The 20632-nt window shown below is 38.6% G+C and overlaps 1 protein-coding gene across 8 annotated transcripts in view; it reads right to left on the reverse strand.

Annotated features, from left to right (window-relative positions):
• Positions 1 to 20632, reverse strand: part of vit (vitrin) — an 83689-nt gene that overhangs the window by 38962 nt on the left and 24095 nt on the right. For 4 of the 8 annotated variants that reach the window (XM_030155931.1, XM_030155933.1, XM_030155930.1 and 1 more), the window contains exons 2-7: positions 15578 to 15663; positions 12402 to 12467; positions 8954 to 9110; positions 8740 to 8873; positions 7324 to 7401; positions 5277 to 5483 (exon numbers count right to left, since the gene is read on the reverse strand). In XM_030155931.1, the coding sequence (XP_030011791.1) occupies positions 5277 to 5483; positions 7324 to 7401; positions 8740 to 8873; positions 8954 to 9110; positions 12402 to 12467; positions 15578 to 15611 (676 nt within the window). In that variant the 5' untranslated portion in view covers positions 15612 to 15663. Of the gene's footprint in view, positions 1 to 2587; positions 2636 to 5276; positions 5484 to 7323; positions 7402 to 8739; positions 8874 to 8953; positions 9111 to 12401; positions 12468 to 15577; positions 15664 to 19475; positions 19496 to 20632 lie in introns of those variants that run through there. The other 4 variants (XM_030155926.1, XM_030155932.1, XM_030155929.1 and 1 more) reach the window with 2 other exon arrangements.

Here is a 20632-nt window from a genome sequence, read left to right on the forward strand (position 1 = left end):
TCACGGAGGCAGATGTTAAATGGGACTCAGAGTTATTTATGTATCAACTGGTTTAAAGGTGTTTAAGTTTAGACTGAACAAAAATATCACAATGATCAACATTTAAATGAATCTCTGTGAGCGTATTATGCACACTTTACACTTCATGTTATTAAAGATCATTTGTTTTAGGTCTGAATTCAAAGGTTGTTCATTTTTTCATGATTTTTTTTATTCTGATCCATCCACTAAAACCATCCCATAATAAACAGTGTTAAATTCCTACACTAACACCCGTCTACCAAGTGAGTACAAAATACACACTGACACATTTAACATTTGACCTAGAACCAAAAATAATAATGAATATGAACCATTGTTGGTGTTAATTACTGACAGATGACAAATACAATTTTTATGTAGTATATTGGGAAAAATATGTGGGTTTTTTTACATCACAAAATATGTTTTGTTTACATTACATGGTTTAAAATATGACAGTTCAGTATTTGTTTTTTATGGCACTTTTTATGTAGTATATTGGGGGGGGAAATAAAATACATATTATTTTTTGGTTGTTTTTTTAATCAAAAAATATGGTTTGTTTCCATTGCAAACATGGCAAGGGCTAAAAAATATGACCATTATTGATTTTTGGGTATTTTTAATTATGGCTCAAGTTGATGAAATACAAAAAAAAAAGTTAAAAACTGTATGGAAAAACACTGACATTACCAGGGCAGTGCACAGATTAAGCACTTTTTATGTAGGATATTGGGGGGGGGGGGTTATTATTATTTGGGTGTTTTTGGATCAAAAAATATGGTTTGTTCATATTACAAACATGGCATTTAAAAGGTTAAAAAATATGACAGTTACTGATTTTTTTTTGGGGGGGGGGGTTATGGCTCAAGTTGATGAAATTAGAAAAAAATGTTAAAAACTGTATGGAAAAGAAAAACACTGACATTACCAGGACAGTGCACAGATTATGCACTTTTTATGTAGTGAATTGGCGGAACTTTTTTTTTTTTTCTTATTTTTTGGGTGTTTGTTTTTTTTTATCAAAAAATATGGTTTGTTTATATTAGAAACAAGGCATTTCAAGGGTTAAAAAAAATATGATAGTTATTGATTTTTTGGCATTTTTGTTTATGGCTCAAGTTGATGAAATCCAAAAAAAGAAAAACAAATTTTAGGACAAACATTTGGACGTTACTAAGGTTCTGTGCAGATGATGAGCTTTAGGTAATTAAAGGACATCTGTGGGCGGACACCAGAGGGTTAACGAAGGACAAACCTGCCTTTGGACAACAACAGGACCAACGGTCAGTGCATCTGTTGGTAACTGGATTTTCTGTTCAGAAAAAAAAAGAAAAACTAGTGGTTCATTGATTTTTGTTTTAAAATAAAAGAATTAAAATCTAATTTTAAGGTGTTTTTCTTTTTCAATGCCAAAACAGATAAACCAAATTTAAAAAACAGATTGATTGTTGTTTTCTCTAATAACAAAAAATAAAGTTACTACCTGACAGAAATGGAAAAACGGACCAAAAAAGCCTGTTTTTTTTTTCATTTTCTGAGACCGGATGTTGTCATTTTTAAGGAAAGAGCAAACGATAGGTTTGTACAAAATCTGGACATCACAGACACGTTCCCTCCACAAATGTCTACAACAGTGGTTCCCAACCTTTTTTGGCTCGTGACTCCATTTTAACATCACAAATTTCTGGTGACCCCAGACATTCAAAACAGTGACTTTTTTTGTGTTAAAATGAATTTGTTTTTGATCATGTAATAGTTTGTGACACTATGTTGCAAATAAACGTTAATTTTAGAGGACATTTAGTCTATATAATGTCTATTATTGTGGACAGAGGCAGTAAATCCAGGTGTAGATTACTGCACAAAGGGAGAGTGTGATTTTCCTTGGTCAGGATCTGTCCAGTCAGTCCAGCTGTGATTTACAAGGAGGACAATTAATACTGAACAAACAAGAACTGAAACTATGAATTATGAAAGAGCTGCAGCATCTGAAACTGACCACAATGAACATTTGACACAGAAACAGAACCACAGTGCTGCAGTTTCACAACCAATTTGTCATGTCTGTTATGGACTGGGCTTGTCTCTGTCAACTCACCATATTCTTTTATCAGTAAGTTTTTATTTTTATCCATTACTAGAAATTTCAGGCGACCCCAGAAAATGAAAAAAACAGGCGTTTTTGGTCTGTTTTTCCATTTCTGTCAGGTAGTAACTTTATTTTTTGTTATTAGAAAGAGAAAACGAAAATCAATCCATTTTTTAAATTTGGTTTATCTGTTTTGACACTGAAAAAGAACAAAAAAAAAAAGCCTTGAAATTCAATTTTAATTCTTTTATTTCAAAACAAAAATCAATTAACCACTAGTTTTTCTTTTGTTTCCAAACTACCAACAGATCCACGGACCACAAACCCACACCTTTAATACAGAACGATGGATGAATCCTGATGCTTAGATTCCCCAAAACACCGACATGAAGCACCTGCTCCAAACCCACGCCACCTGAACCCCACACCCCCTCACCCCCCCACGCTGAGCCGTCTGGACTCTACTTCACCTACTTGAAGTGGCGGCAGCGGCGGCTGAGGAAAGATACGGGTGACTGCTGCCTGGATGAACAAAGACACATGGGTGGAGATAAAGTTACAGAAAATGAAGGAGGTGGAGGGGGTCGGAGGGGGTCTGAGGTGGTCTGAGGGGATCTGAAGGGGTCTGAAGGGGGTCTAAAGGGGTCTGAGGGGGTCAGAGGTGGTCTGAGGGGGTCTGAGGTGGTCTGAGGGGGTCTAAAGGGGTCAGAGGTGGTCTGAGGGGGTCTGAGGTGGTCTGAGGGGGTCTGATGGGGTCTGAGGGGGGTCTGAGGGGGTCTGAAGGTGGTCTGTGGTGGTCTGAGGGGGTCTGAGGGGGTCTGAAGGTGGTCTGTGGTGGTCTGAGGTGGTCTGAGGGGGGTCTAAAGGTGGTCTGAGGTGGTCTGAGGGGAGTGGTCTGAGGTGGCCTGGGGGGTGGTCTGAGGTGGTCTGAGGGGAGTGGTCTGAGGTGGTCTGAGGTGGCCTGGGGGGTGGTCTGAGGTGGTCTGAGGGGGTCTGGCTCTGGGCCCGGCTCAGGTGCACACATACCTTCAGATACTGCAGCGTTGAAGATGACTCCCAGTGATTCTGAGCGTCTGATAATGTTTTCATTTAATGAGAGCGATGAAAGGTCTGGTGATCAAATGAACCATGATCAGGGAAACGAAGTTAATTAAAACCAAAACAGGGACCAACCGAACATCTTTGATCTGATTTAGACTGAAGACAACACAACGGACTGAAGACACAGAGGGACGAAGACATCTGTCCACTCACTGTCTACTGTGGACCAGTGTGGACCACATCAGTCCAGTCCAGGACCTGCACCCTGCTCTACCTCAACAGGGTCCGCATTGACCCCATTGATCCAAAACCCCACTGGACTTTTCAGCTTTAATGACCTTTGACCCCAGACCAGGACAAACCTGGGCTTCTGGACTTGTTTCTGGTACCAGTCTAGTCCACTGAGTCCTGGTCCATCCCAGATGTCTTAGAGTCCAGAGTAGTCCACGACACTCCTGGACTCAGTTCACATAAGGCTTGGACTAAGGTTCTGCACAGTAATCCAGACCCATGTGGTTCCATCAGGTCCACATGAATGCTGGTTCTGGATGCAGTCCAGTCTGAGGTTCTCCTCTCTAATCCAGACCCACGTGGTTCTACTGGGTCTGTTACGACATAAACCATCTAAATATAAGGATGGTTTATAATTATAAGGAAAGTTTAGCATATTTATAATATTTAAAAAATTCATCAAAAATGGAAAATAGCTGACAACAAACTCAACTTCCTGGAGGGATTTTAAAACACCTGTACGAAAATCACATGTTTTTGGAGTTCAGTTCTCTTGGAGGGAATGCAGATCACCTGAGGCAGGTCAAGCCCATGTACTCTGGTCTGGTCCTGGTATTAATGGCTTTTGGGAAAATATGATCAAATTGGTGTGTTCAGTGTTTGGTGTTCATTTTCATGTCATTTACTACTTTGTTTTTTCCCATCCCCCAGAGGAATAATGTCAAAGTGACGTATATGTGTTTAGAATACTGCTTAGTGCAGGTACAAAAGCCATCACCAAATACTGGCTAAAAAGGATGTAAACGTCTGAATGGACCTGGGACCATTTCTGTTTGTTTTGTACCTTATACTAAAACAATTAAGTACAAAAAAACAGAAAAACAGCTAAATTTCTCAAAACTGGGAACAAACTTTGTTGACATTGTCTAAAGGAAGATACATAAAAAACATGGAAATGAATCCCACCAGTAGTTTGGGAGAACCAGACTGGTGAAATATAGACATTGGTAACCCTGAGTTTGACCCTTCAAGGTCACTCGAGGACGGCACCTCGGCTGAAATCTGACTCCATCATGTCACTGATGCAAAGTCAGAAATGCCCATTTCCTCTAAACTGCCCATCTTCAGATCCATTTATTTTATTTTATTTCTCTGCAGAATTTCTTTCGTTCTACTCCACAAATGTCATTGTCTGTTCTGTATCCAATGGTTCAATAAATCAGTCATTAAGGAATATGACATGCTTTTTTTCATGAACTATAGAAGCAATATTTAGCTTTTATTCTTATAGACCCTATCGAAAGAGAAATTCAGGTTCTCCTGAAAATCGCCGCTTATCAATTAATCCATCGATAAGGTCAACCAACTAATGATTAATGGATTAATCGATAATTTGCATCCCTAGTTTACATGTTACGAACCATCAAAATATGGATCATTCGAAATATCTAAAAAATTCATCAAAAATTCAAAAACTTCTTAAAACTGTAAACAAATGCTGTGCACATTGTCCCAAGGAAGATACTTAAAAAATATGACATGAATCCGATCCGTAGTTTTGTCAAAGAGGATGTTTGAAGGAAGTGCTAAAGAAGACGAAGACAAAGACGATGGACCGGTGAAATAGAAACACAAGTCAAAGAATATTTCTTTGTCTCTGTTTGTGTTTTAATTCCTTCTGTCCCCTGTTTTCCTCATCTATTATTTGATCCCAGCTGTACTCGTACTTGTTCGTCTTCATCGCTCAGTTTTACTCAAATGAAAACATGGTGTTGTTGTTTTTCTACTTGAAGCCGTTTGTTAGCCGTTGCTGAAGCAGCTCATGTGGATCAGATGTGTTCATGATCATTGACAGATCCCAGACTGTGTTGGCGTCTGTTGTGTCATTCACCTGCGTCCCTGACTTTGTGGGCGGCGGCCCGGGCCTTGGCGGTGGTGGGAGGAGCCGGCGGCGGCGGCGTGGTGGTGGTGGTGGTCGTCGTGGGAACCGTTGTGGTCGTGGCAGCGGTCGTCGTAGGCTCGGGTGTGGTGGTGGGTTCGGGTGTGGTTGTCGTCGGCAACGCTGTGGTGACCGCGAGGGATTTGGCCTCTTTCTGACCTGAAAGGAGATGACAGATGAAGGGGGCGGAGTCTGAGGCGGGTGGATGAGGAGGCGGGGCGTCCACAGTAACGGCTGTGTTGTAATGCATTCCTCACATTCTTCAGCCGCCTGACTCCTCATTCAACCTGAGTTGGGTTCAACATGCTCCAACGGCTTTCCCCTGCAAGGAATTATGGGTCCGACAACATGCATGCGTCGCATTTCCAACAGGATGAAACTAAGGATTTAAAAGCAGAACCGAGGAACTTCAAACCACTGCCACCGTCCGTTTATCTGCAGATTATTGTCTTATTAATTCTTTAATCCATCAGCTGTTTCATCTAGAAAACGTCAGAAAATGGTGAAAAATGACAAAGACGAAAACGTCCTAAAATGAGTCAAAACAATTGTCTCAGATTGACTTTGTACAAGTTGGCATTTTCTTCTCCTGCAGGAAAAAAAAATCTGAATAAAATAAACAAAATAAAGAAAATCTGAATGAAATGATGAAAGGAAATAAATAAACTGACAAAACTATGGAAGAAAAGTAACAAAAACCAAAACAGACTCTAGACAGAAAAATAAATAAAATATAAAACAATAAAAAAAAGTAATTGTCAAAATGACCATGAACTAAAAAAACAAAGAAGCAAATGATGAAAACAACTGACAAAAAATTACAAAAACTAAACAAAATAATGGAAAGAATTAACAAAAATTAACAAAATTATGCACAAAAAGCACAAAGTCAGAGACAAAATGACCAAAAACTGAAGAAAACAACAAAAAAAACCCAACTGAATTATCAAAAAATTAACCTAAACTGAGCAAAATAATGAAATTGAGAAAAAAAAGAAACTAAATAATGAAAAGAATGCACAAAAAAATAACAAAATTTTGTACAAAAGCACCAAGTCAGTAAAAAAAAAAAAAAATCACCAAAAAATGAAGAAAACAATTAAAAAATTACTGAATTATCAAAAAATAAACCAAAACTGAGCACAATAATCAAAGGAACTGACAAAAAAACAAAACCTAAACAAAATAATGAAGGGAATCCACAAAAAAAAAAACAAAATTATGCACAAAAAGCACAAGGTCAGCAAAAAAAAAAAAAAAAAAAATCACCCAAAAACTGAAGAAAATAATAACTGAATTACCAAAAAATAAACCAAAACTGAGCAAAATAATGAAAAATATTGACAAAAAAAATAAACAAATAAACAAAATAATGAAGAGAATCCACAAAAAATAACAAAATAATGAACAAAAAGCACGAAGTCAGTGACAAAATGACCACAAACTGAAGAAAACAATTAAAAAATAACTGAATTATCAAAAAAAAAAAACACTCAGTAAAATAATGAAAGAAACTGACAAAAAACTAAACTAAATAATGAAAAGAATCCATAATAAAAAAAATTTAAAAAAATTTGCACAAAAATGATGTCATTTGGACCCACCTATGGTGGACTGGGGGTCATACAAAAAATACTATTTCATTAAATCTATAAAAGGTGAGTTAAAAAATTAAATGTCATTATACAAATAACATGTTTGGTTTTTTTTAGGAATACCCGGAATATGAAATAATAACTTTTCATTCCAAAGATATTAAAATAAAACCCCCTTACCGGATCATTTTCACGGTTGTTTTGTTCATATCCAGTTAATTCTGTCAAACCCTGTGAGGTAACCCTGTCATATAAGGCTGTAGGAATAAAATGGAATTGGATTGGATTGGATTTAGACCCACTCATGCATCTAAGGGTTCATTTCTTCAATAAATGCATGTGAACGTGTGCTTTTTCATTCATTCATGGACACAGTTTCAGATGGACTCGTATTCTGGACTCACTGGTCTTCACGTATGTGGGTCTTGAAGGGACGTAGTCCAGCGTCGACGGGTAAATCACTCCTTTCTTGGGTTTTCCAACTGAAACACACAACAGGAAGGGGAAAGGTTTCAACCACCCAACGTCTCATTTAGTCATTTTCCTTCCAGTTTCCAAACCGAGTTCTGAGCGTTTTCACCAAAAATACACCAAAAATAAACCAGAACACAGTTGGACCAGGATGAAGCCTGAGCCCAGAGTCTGGGACCAAACTGGACCAAACTGAACTGAACTGAACTGGACTGACGTAGACGTGAAGGTTCTCAGACGCTGCTTCAGCTACACATCTGATATCCTACATCCCATAATGCACTGCGGTCCTCCTCTTCTTCTTCTTTTGTCTAATTTGTGTGATTACCCCAAAGCTAAACCAATGGAGCTGGGCAGTTTATGTTGTGAAATGTTTGTTTGTTGTTACTATAGTTTTTTTTTTTTGGGAGATTTTTAAATTATTTTGTTCAGTTTTTGTCATTTTTTTTTATAATTTTGTTATTTTTTGTTGTTTTTTTTTTTCAAAATTCACTGTACTTTTTGTTCATTTTATGGTCATTTCGACTATATATATATATATATATATATATATATATATATATATATATATATATATATATATATATATATTTAAATTTAGTTATTTTTGTTGGTTTTTTTCATAATTTTCTTTATTTTTTGTTCATTTTATGGTCATTTCAACAATAATTTTGGGTTTTTTTTGATAATTTTGTTATTCTTTGTTGGGTTTTTTCATAATTCACTGTACTTTTTGTTCATTTTATGGTCATTTCAACAATAATTTGTTTTGTTTTTTTTATAATTTAGTTATTTTTTTGTTGGTTTTTTCATTATTTTCTTCATTTTTTTGTTCATTTTATGGTCATTTCAACAATAATTTTGTTATTTTTTGATAATTTAGTTATTTTTTTGTTTGTTTTTTCATAACTTTCTTTATTTTTTGGTAATTTTATGGTTATTTGAACTACAATTTTGTTATTTTTTGACAATTTTGTAATTTTTTTTTTCATAATTTTCTTAATATTTTGTTCATTTTATGGTCATTTCGACAATAATTTAGTTTTTTTTATAATTTAGTTTTTAAGGGGTTTTTTTGTTTGTTTTTGAAATTTTCTTTATTTTTTGTTCATTTTATGGTCATTTCAACAATCATTTTGGTTTTTTTGATAATTTAGTTATTTTTAATATAAATTTGGGACATTACTATTACTGTGCAGGACAAAACCCTATAATGTGATTTACTATAAAATATTTCCACACATACTCTTCCTTGCTAATGCTAACTCTGCTAAATGCTAACTATGGGCGGAAGCAGACCGGTTCATCACAGACTCCGAGGTTCAAGGACTAACTTCAGGAGTTCGTACCTGAGACGGTGAAGGACTCCCTCCACTTGGGCAGAGACAGAGAGCGGACGCCGTTGGAGTTACTGCCTTTGTAGATGTTCTGTCCGGCCATCTTCTTGACGATGACCTTCCCTCCTGCGTTGGTGATGACGCCGCTGTGGACGACCACACAGTTTCCGTTGGGTCCTGGTTCAGTAAAAGCGGACCTTCCCCTGCGGTGGGGGGTCAGACCTACCTGTGAATGGCTGCGTTACAGATACTGGAGATGGAGGCGAACACCCCCGTCCCGTACACCTGCTGCTTCGTCTCTTTACAATGAGCCGGACATTTGACGATAAACTCCGGGAGGTTGATTTTTCCTGCTCTGACGTCGCACTCGATGGCTGGAATAACTGTGACGGAGGCAGATGGTGAACAGGAAACAGAGGCATTTATGGATCTGATGGTTTAAAGGAGATTGAGTTTAGATTGAACAAAAATATAACAGTGACCAACATTTACATGAATGTGGGTGAGCCGATTATGCACATGTTGGACTTCATGTTAGAAAAGGTCATATTATTTTGACCCCGCCCCGAAAGGGGAGGCAAGGGGTTTTGACTTTGGTTTCGTTTGTTTGTTTGTTTTCTTACACTTTAGCAGAAAAACTATTGGTTAAATTCATACCATACTGCGTTTATAGATTACCAGTGACCCAGAATAGATGTGATTACATTTCAGAAAAAGTAGGTCAAAGTTCACATTTTTAATGAATTTTTAACATGTTTGTTTTCTCATTTACTTAAAATGGCCGAAATCTGCCTATGCTGACATCAACACACACAGACATGATGACATCAACACATGATGACATCAGCACACACACAGACATGATGACATCAGCACATGATGACATCAGCACACACACAGACATGATGACATCAGCACATGATGACATCAGCACACACACAGACATGATGACATCAACACATGATGACATCAGCACACACACAGACATGATGACATCAGCACATGATGACATCAGCACACACACAGACATGATGACATCAGGACATGCACAGACATGATGACATCAGTACACGCATACACATGATGACATCAGCACATGGATAGACATGATGACATCAGCACATGCACAGACATGATGACATCAGCACACGCATACACATGATGACATCAGCACACACATAGAAATGATGACATCAGCACACGCACGGAAATGATGACATCAGCACATTCACAGACATGATGACATCAGCACATGATGACATCAGCACACACAGACATGATGACATCAGGACATGCACAGACATGATGACATCAGTACACGCATACACATGATGACATCAGCACATGGATAGACATGATGACATCAGCACATGCACAGACATGATGACATCAGCACATGCATACACATGATGACATCAGCACACGCACAGAAATGATGAAATCAGCACATGCATAGACATGATGACATCAGCACATGCACAGACATGATGACATCAGCACACGCATACACATGATGACATCAGCACATGCATACACATGATGACATCAGCACATGCACAGACATGATGACATCAGCACACACATAGAAATGATGACATCAGCACATGATGACATCAGCACATGCACAGACATGATGACATCACCACATGCATAGACATGATGACATCAGCACATGCACAGACATGATGACATCAGCACATGCATAGACATGATGACATCAGCTGATTGGATGTCAAAATAAGCTACAATACGTGTGAGGGGCGGGGTTTGTTGTGCCTGTGTAGAGAATCTAAACCAGTGTTTCTCAACCTTTTTAAACAAACACTGCTGTACATCATCATGAGCCTCCCATGCCACCCCCCTCTCGCCCCCCCCCGAAAAGTTTTTTGCAAGGGGGGGGTGTTATAGCAATCCGTAACATGTTGTCGAACAGGGAAGGGGGTCGATCTGGTCTGACGGAGCTTATATACGTTGCAGATAGTGCCCCCCCTTGCAACTGGGGAGAGGCACATGACAGATATTACCACCTAAGACCGAGGGGGGGGGGTCATGTACCTTATTACCAGTGTTGGGCAGATTACTTTTAAAAAGCAATTAATTATAGTTACTAGTTACTTTCCCAAAAAAGTAATTGAATTAGTAATGGAATTACTCCTTCATAAATGTAATTTGTTACCAGGGAAAGTAATTACCATATTACTTTTGTGAAAAACCTTCAAATATGTAAAAGGAAACTGATTTTTGAGCGTGTTTCACGGGCAGTTGCATAGAGTAGAACAGCAGACAGGTACTGAAGACCAGGACTGCGGTGAGGCTGGGGTCCACCAGGGGCCAGCTGGGGTCCACCAGGGGCCAGCTGGGGTCCACCAGGGCCCGGCTGGGGTCCACCAGGGGCCAGCTGGGGTCCACCAGGGGCCAGCTGGGGTCCACCAGGGCCCGGCTGGGGTCCACCAGGGGCCAGCTGGGGTCCACCAGGGCCCAGCTGGGGTCCACCAGGGCCCGGCTGGGGTCCACCAGGGGCCAGCTGGGGTCCACCAGGGCCCAGCTGGGGTCCACCAGGGCCCAGCTGGGGTCCACATGGGCTCAACTTTTCCACCACACAAGTGCATATCTGCATTTATAGAAGAAGATGCTCCTCCAGTTAATCCCACATCTCCAGTTTTTTCAGTGGCTCCTCCCTGACACATCAGTAAACGTCTCCAGTTCAGTCAGTCAGACTCACTGATAACTCCTCCCCTAAATTAGCTGTGCACGTAGCTGCATTCAAGTGCATGGGGTGTGCTGGGACAACTCAAACTGGTAGATGTCATTAGTGGTTCAGGTGAAGGCAGCGACACAGACTCATGGACACACAGGTGACGCATGAAGGCAGTGTTTGAATAGAAGAACGGCTCGTAAACGAACGGCTCACAACGAATCGGTTCTTATCATTCACTTTAAAGAGCTGTTCAAAACACTCAACTCATTCGCGAACGTCACACTTCTTGTACCTGGCTGAGCGAGCCAGGATGGATAACAGCTGTTAGATGTCAGTGCAGAGTAACGCACCACACTTCACTGGTGGTAACGTTAACGGCATTGTAACGTTTCAAATAGTAATTTATTAGATTACCCGTTACTGGAAAACAATAATGGTGTTAGTAATGGTGCTATTTTTAACACCATTATTCCCAACACTGCTTATTACAGAGGAGCAGAGAGCACGTAAATTTGTAAATTCACCATTGACATAACATGCTGTTTGACGTTGATACTTATACAGACTAACATTTCGGTCCCAGTCCGCCCCCCCCAGCTTTTTCATACCAAATACTCCCCCATGGTGTCCCAACACCTCCTGGGGGGGGCAGTACCACCCCTGTTGAGAAACACTGATCTCAACTTTCAAACAAGATGTAACTTGAAAGTTTAACCAAAAGTTTTACTGTAGAATCTTTCATGTCTTTAATATAAAATGGTGACTGGATCTGCAGTGATCTGGTGGGAATGAAAGGGTTAAACAATGAAATAAGATGAAAACTGGGAGTATTTCCCCTTCTGGACGTACAGGTAGTTTATTTAACCCTGATAAATAAACAGATGGGATGGACTGTGAGTTATTCCGTTAACTTCATGTATGATTTGAGGCTGAGTGATGATAACAGGCGGACTCTGATTACAGGCCTGACGTCTACCTTGCTTTGGTTTCTTGTTCTTTGATCCGCTGGGTTTGGCCGAACAAACACAGGACACGAGGAGCGCTGAAGGGAAACAGAAGCACACAAACGTCAGCATCACTGTTTACATTTGTCATGGTACAGCTGGCATTTTATGTCTTGGCCTTTATGTTGTATTCAAAATAAAATGGACACAACAAAATAACACACTTTTCAGCCATTTAGATTAGTCGACTAATCGAAAAACTAGTCAAAAGATTAATTGTTACAAAATTAGTCACTGGCAGCACTAAACCATGGTGATATAATCCAAATAAACCCTAAAGACAAATCATCTCCATGTGTATTATCACATTATTGAATTAAAATGATCGAATGTGCGAACATGTTGACTCACTTTCCTATAACGTATGTGGAAGTTACCAAAAACAGTCACTTGCCCAATGAAGTGTTAACCCTTTGGGGTCCACAGTAACAGCCCCGTGACTGAATCACATGACATTTTCAACATGTCGTAGCATCAGAAGTCGGTCTCGTAGACCACTGGGGAAAACTGCATTTGAAAGTGCAGACTGGAAACACTCTCCCACTTTTCATTTGATGTTGATAGAGCAAATACAACCGGAGATATGACGGTTTGAAACCGGAGCAAACAAACAATAAAGAGTTTTTATAGTGAAATAAAGCAAGCGTTATATTTCTGACTGTATCTTTGGAATTTTTTTGTCTTTTTTCAAAACGGAAAAAACTGGACAAATCTGCAGATTCTAATCCACAGACTGCATTAGCATTACTGGTAAGAGTGGGGATGAGCCCCACCTGAACTGGATGCAGATCGCTGGAGGAACGGGGGGGGGTAGAGAAAACCAGAGAAAACATCTATATAAAGATTCGCTTTTATGTCAAATATTTGAGTATAGTTTTAATTTATTACAATTTTGATTTTATATTCCTAATATTCGGAACCAATATTCACTTTTAAAGCCTTTGAAAAGGTTCGTTAAGCTTCTGTGTGTTATTTATGCAATAAATTATGGACATTTTTCAAATCGGATTTTATACCTTTGTGTTTTTTGTCCTTTTGTGTTGATATAATAGGTCAAAGTGAAAAAAATAATAAGACAGATGATATAGATGAAGTTGTGCTGCAAAAACAGATTCCAAACATGGGTATATTAAACATTTGTTTATATAGTATATAAAGGCAAAGTCAAAAGGACTAAAAAACGGACAAAATAGGCTCAGACCACTAAGGGTTAACGTACAGAAACAAATGCAGACAGAGGGAAACTGGAGCGTTTCGTTGTCATGGAAACGTATCAATGAGGCAACTCACCAAGGTTATTGTCGTTGACAAAAGCTAACGAAATGACGAAAACTAGAATTGTAAAAACATTTTCATTCACTGAAATAAATAAAAACTAGAATTAAAAGAAAAAATAATAACTAACTGAAACTGTATTGTGTGTTTACAAAACTAACTAAAACTAGTGCTGGGCAGCGATTAAATTTTTTAATCGCGATTAATCACATGCATTTCTGATTCACGATTCATCAAATAGTTGTTGGGGGGGGGGGGGGGGGGGCATCAACCGCGTGTATTGCTTTTCAGTGATATTTCAGACTGGAAGTACTCCGGTGATAAAAATAATTGCACATGTCAGTGCTTCCAAACAACTGTGTCCTTCTCAGCCCCACCATCTGAAGACATTTAAAATGAAAATGTCCATGTAAAAAACCACTACTTTTACACGTTTATGTCCCCAGCAGTGTATTTACAGTTGTGAGTGATTGACAGCAGTCTTAAGCCCACTAATAAGTACTAATACTAATAAGCCCAATAATATGTGATGTTCAGTTGTCCAGAGCAAGCAAAAGGGGCCCTGAAGTGGTCAGAATAAGTTGAATAAGTTTAACGTATGTTTTGTCCTTGCGGTGTTACCGTAGTCAGTTCGGACATAAGAAGGAACTAACAGACACGTTTCTTTCACTCTGTTTGTATGGCACCCAAAACGTTTGTCTGTGAGTATTTTATGTTCAGTTGTTGTCAGAATGAATAGTATAAAATATCTCTGATGTGAACCTTTGTTGCTGGATAAAAAGACGTTGTAAATCTTAAATTAAGCTGTAAATGCTAATCGTTAGCGTGTCTATGAATTTTCCCATTCAAGTTAGCATTGAGATAAAATGACTGCTAATACAACATTCACATCGTAAATGAGTAAAGGTTAGTTCAAAGGCTGGCATATTATATCTAAACACAACCAATGAATTTACATAAACTTAGCATGAGCCTGCATAAAGAATTAACAACCCATCTCTGACTGCTAGCATAAACGAATTAGCTTAAACATGTTAATAACACATTGTAATAAACACATAATAACGCAAAACACAACACAAAATAACATCATAAACATGTTTCTAACGGCACGTTTGCATGTGAAATTATTTAGCAAACAACAGAATGACTGATACATACAGGTGTTGAACTGCAGGAGTTAAACAAAGTTTGATTCAGCATTACTTGTAAAGTTCGCTTTTCTCCTCTCAGCCGGCATGTACACACAGCACCGGCGTGTGGAGCGCCAAAATTAAAGCATGAGTTTCAAAATAGGAGTCCGTATGTATAAATGAACTAAGACTTGCTTGAAAGGCAGAACAATAATAAAACAGCATTAATGTGAGATAAAAAAATTGTCGGCGTTATTTAATGAATGCGTTAACGCGGTAATAACACGTTAACTTGCCCAGCCCTAACTAAAACGGATAAAAATTACGGATAAAATTCCCTTCATTTTCATCTTTGTCAATGTTGGATTGATACGAAAGTAATTTATTTTGCTCTAGCAATTTTAGCTAGCGGCACCATATGATATTTAAGGGTCCGTCACTTGTGTTCACTTGTGGTTTCCAGTCGTCTTCTGGTCCCCACTCTACCTGGAAACATGGAGACTAAAGTTGGGAGAAAGCAGCAGAGTCCTGTCTGGGATTTATGTGAATATGACGAACAAGAAGAGAAAAGAGACGACAAAACTAAAACTAAGCATTTAGAAAAAAATGAAAACTAATAAAAACTAGCAAACCTGTTCTAAAAACTAATTAAAATGAACTGAATTAGAGAAAAAAAGTCAAAACTAAATAAAACTAAACTAGAATGAAAAATCCCAAACTATTAGAACTTTGCTACTCACCGAGGCAGACGGCGGCGACCGCAGCTCTGATCATGATGGGAGGTGGAGGAGGTCCAGCAGATGTCCTGGTTTAACCCCTAAAGACCCTAAAAACAGGAGCAGAGTCCCACTGTCATCCAACACATTCCCTTCACATCCACTCAAACCTTCAGAATAACCTTGGACGTCCAAGTCTGACAACAGAACCAGCCCCCAACCTCAAACTACACTTTCCAGAAGCTTTTAGACAAAGTGAAGGCGGTCTGTGGATCGTCGTGCATTAGTCAACATCCATTAGTGACGAAGGCAGAGTCGTTCAGTCAAAAACCAGACAATACATCTGTTCAAGACGCCAAAAAGGCTGAAGTCTGGATCTTTTATCATTTTCTTATTGATCGGAAACATCTCCTCAGGGATTGTAAATGTTCAACTGTCCAGGCTTCTGATTGGTGAATTAAACCGGCTCCTCTGATTGGACAAGAGCTCAGTTTCAAATGAAGAATGTTACGATAGAAACGTTCATATTAGTCACATATCAACAGAACAAAAGATGAAGATGAGACCAAAAAACAGATGTAAAAGACAGAATAAGTCAAAAACACACCTGGAGTCTGTGGTTTTGTTTTGTATTTCGTTAATTTTTGAGCAAAGAGCAAAACAAAAAGGTTGTAAAAGATGCAACTCGACACAGGACGAAAACCATATTCATTAAAAAAAACAACAACTATAGAAGCTATGACAAGATAAACACAACAAAAATAACACAAAAAGAAGACAGCATTAAAAATGCAAAATGAAATAAATATAAATATATCAATGTAAAAGACTAAATGTACCTTTGTAGAATATAACAAGATGAAAACTATGAAAAAAAACATTACATATATATATATATATATATATATATGTATGTATGTATGTATGTATGTATGTATGTGTGTGTGTGTGTGTGTGTGTGTGTGTGTGTGTGTGTGTATATATATATATATATATGTAATGAGATGCAACAAGACAAAAACGATGCAACTCGATGAAAATGACATAAAAGATGCAAAAAGATGAACACAAAACAAAAGACAGAACAAGGTGAAAACAACGCAAAAAGAGGAAAAATTACATGAAAAACCAAATAACATGAAAACAAGGTAAAGGATGTAAACAGATGAAAACAAACAATGAGATAATAAAGAATGAAACGATGAAATAATACTAAAATCCTGCCATGGCACAGATGGTGGTTAGTTATTCATTTATTCTTCAGTGTTTTAAACCTTTAGATTTATAAATGGGTCAAAATGACACAGGTTGTTTTCTTTGTAATGAAAAGTTATTATTTCATATTCCAGGTATTCCTCATAAACATGTTTTTGACATCATGCCATTTGTATTTCTAACCTACCTTTAACTGATCTGATGTAACTGTAGTTTTTGTTTTACTAACCCAGGCTTCTATAGGTGGGTGAAAATGACCCCCATTCATTTCTAATAGAATTAGATCTGAGCAGGTGATCCATTCAACAGTAAAACCACAGGACTCACTCAGTATCAGGGGAGTCCAGCCCTGGTCCTCCAGATCTACTGTCCTACATGTTTTAGATCAGGGGAGTCCAACCCTGGTCCTCCAGATCTACTGTCCTACATGTTTTAGATCAGGGGAGTCCAGCCCTGGTCCTCCAGATCTACTGTCCTACATGTTTTAGATCAGGGGAGTCCAGCCCTGGTCCTCCAGATCTACTGTCCTACATGTTTTAGATCAGGGGAGTCCAACCCTGGTCCTCCAGATCTACTGTCCTACATGTTTTAGATCAGGGGAGTCCAACCCTGGTCCTCCAGATCTACTGTCCTACATGTTTTAGATCAGGGGAGTCCAGCCCTGGTCCTCCAGATCTACTGTCCTACATGTTTTAGATCAGGGGAGTCCAACCCTGGTCCTCCAGATCTACTGTCCTACATGTTTTAGATCAGGGGAGTCCAACCCTGGTCCTCCAGATCTACTGTCCTACATGTTTTAGATCAGGGGAGTCCAACCCTGGTCCTCCAGATCTACTGTCCTACATGTTTTAGATGGATCCCTCTTCCAACACACCTGATCCACATGATCAGCCTATCATCAAGCTCTGCAGAAGCCTGAGAACGACTGTCAGGTGGACTGGAAGAGGAAACATCTAGAACATGCAGGACAGTAGATCTGGAGGACCAGGGTTGGGCACCCCCGATCTACATGGATGTGGACAGAGTTCTATATATTATATAATATACATACTTTGCTTTTCACATTTTCTAAATATGTAAAAAATAAATAAATAAATAAATTTATTGTATAAAAAACAGAAGTTTTCCCGAGCTTCTTTATGTTGTCTTCTGTTATTCACAATTATCCTACATGATATTCAAGCAAATTTTATCTTCCATACTGCCGAACTTCTGTCAGTCAGTATTCTCTAAAATATCGTGGACCAAATCTGTGGAATAATCTACGACCTGAACTTCTATCAACATCTTCTTTATCATTATTTAAAAAGCAGATGACTGTAATTCATGAAAAAAGTAAGGCTGTATCATTTGAGTTGTATTTGATGATTTGTAATTCGATTTGTATTTTTATTGTTGTTACTTTAGTTTATTTAAGTTATATCATATTTTTAATTCTTTTTCTCCTTTTTTTTCCTGTGTATTGTTTATTTCTGGGGAGGTATTCATAATATAAGCCCTTTTTGGCTTCTATCCTCTCCTGCACAATGATGTTACTGGTTTGAATGTTGTTGTCTTTTAATTTCTCTCTTGGTGTTTTATGATGTGCAAATTAATAAATAAAAACTAAAAAATATTTCAAACATGAAATCATTCTTTTGTGGACCTAAAAATAATACAAAGGATTATTTTTAATCTGACAAAGTGTCATAAAAACACCCTGATTTTAACCCGGGTCATTGTGACCCGGTTTAGGGTCCAGACTCTGGTCCATCTGAGGGTTCCTGTCATTCTGTGAAAGTCCTTCTAAAACAAAACACTGTGGATGTTATTGAACTGTTTTCAGCTCCAAACCAGTTCCACCTTCAGCTCTAAATAAAGAACCTGAACCAGAACCAGAGCAGAACATCTGGGTTTGGAGACACGGATCCATGTTCGGTTCCTCCAGCAGTAATATCTGGAGTCAGACTCAATTAGAGCGCACGCTCAGACGTAATTTAACGTGTGACGAACGGCGGCTGTATTCAATCAGTCGAGCTCTTTGTTTGACATGAACAACCACATCAAGACAGATGTGGGTCTGAAGCTCAGACTGTTAACGGTCCACTCATCATCTGACACTCTGCCTTTCATTCCCGCTCTGACGTTACAGCAAGGTTATTATCGTTAACGGAAACTCATGAAATGATGAAAACTAGAATTGACAAAACATTTCCGTTAACTGAAATAAATAAAAACTATAATTAAAAGAAAAAACGATAACTAACTGAAACTGTATTGTGTGTTTACAAAACTAACTAAAACGGATAAAAATTATGGATAAAATTTCCTTCGTTTTGATTTTTGTCAATGTTGGACTGATACGAAATCGATTTATTTCGTTTGAGCAATTTTAGCTAGCGGCACCGTACGACACTTTTTGGTCCGTCACTTGTGTTCACCTGTGGTTTCCAGTCGTCTTCTGGTCCCCACTCTACCTGGAAACATGGAGACTAAAGCAGCAGAGTCCTGTCTGGGATTTATTTGAATACAACGACAGAGAAGAAGAAAAAAGAGACGATTAAACTACAACTAAGCTAAAACTAAGCATTTAGAAAAAAAATGAAAACTAATAAACACTAGCAAACCTGCTCTAAAAACTAATTAAAACTAACTGAATTGAAGACAAAAAGTCAAAACTAAATAAAACTAAACTATAATGAAAAATCCAAAACTATTAGAACCTTACGTTACAGCCGTGTAAAGACATGAACCAGCGGACGAGCCTGCGTTAACATGAACAGACGGGGTTCCACGCCTTGTTTCCAGACGGTCAGCTGTAATAATGACAGCGCCGGCGGATCCTTATCGTTCCTTTTCCTCGTTCTTCTTCAGCAGCTGCACAATAAAGCATGTCAGTGTGATTAATACAACGTGTGCAACAGTCGAACTGAAGGACGTACGATGGGAGTATTAACCCAAACAGATCAGGTTACCACGTTAAAAAGGAAAACACGCACGGTTCTCCGATTCCAGATAATCTACAACCGCAAATGAGAAACAGGAGGGAACGGAAAATAGAAGCCAAGATAAAGCAACGAAACTCAGACTGGAGTTGAACCGTCGACACGATGAAGAAAACATGTTATGGTTCAGTTCATCTGTTAAAACACGTCCATTCAGCAGAAAAAGACGATGAATAATCAGTTCAAATAGAAGGAGGACTGTGAGAGGAGCAGCAGGAACACAAAAGAGCAGGGTCTGAGGAGATCTGGACCAGAACCACCTGCATCTAGACCTGAAAGAACCACATGGGTCTGGACCCCAGTCCAGACTTTACTGGTCCTGAATGAGTCCAGGAGCCCTGTGGACTCCTCTGGACTGGGATGGATCTGGGATGGACCAGGACTCAGTGGAAACCAAAAGGACCATGTAGACCGGTACCAGGAACAAGTCCAGAAGCCCAGGTCTGTCCTGGTCTGGGGTCACAGGTCATTAACCCTTAGCAGTCTGAGTGGACTTGAAGACTTCTGATCTTTCCTTAATGTTTTTCTCATGATAAAACTGTTTCCTTTGCTTTGTTTGGTTTCATGTTTTTCAGCTCAACTTCACTTCAGTCACTTTGATTCATTTGACACGAGTGAACTCACTGAAACTAAACTCACACAAAGTTACATTCTTTTGTTTTTCACCACAAACACATGTCTAAAGAAGGAATTTTAAGAATTCACAAAACTACTGTATACACAACAATATACAACTGGATACAACCATTTACAACTACTACCACTACATACAACTACTACCACTATATACAACTACTACAACTATATACAACTATATACAACTACATACAACTACTACCACTATATACAACTACTACAACTATATACAACTATATACAAC

The sequence above is a fragment of the Sphaeramia orbicularis genome, chromosome 15 (assembly GCF_902148855.1).
Source record: "Sphaeramia orbicularis chromosome 15, fSphaOr1.1, whole genome shotgun sequence".
NCBI classification, from domain to species: Eukaryota; Metazoa; Chordata; class Actinopteri; order Kurtiformes; family Apogonidae; genus Sphaeramia; species Sphaeramia orbicularis.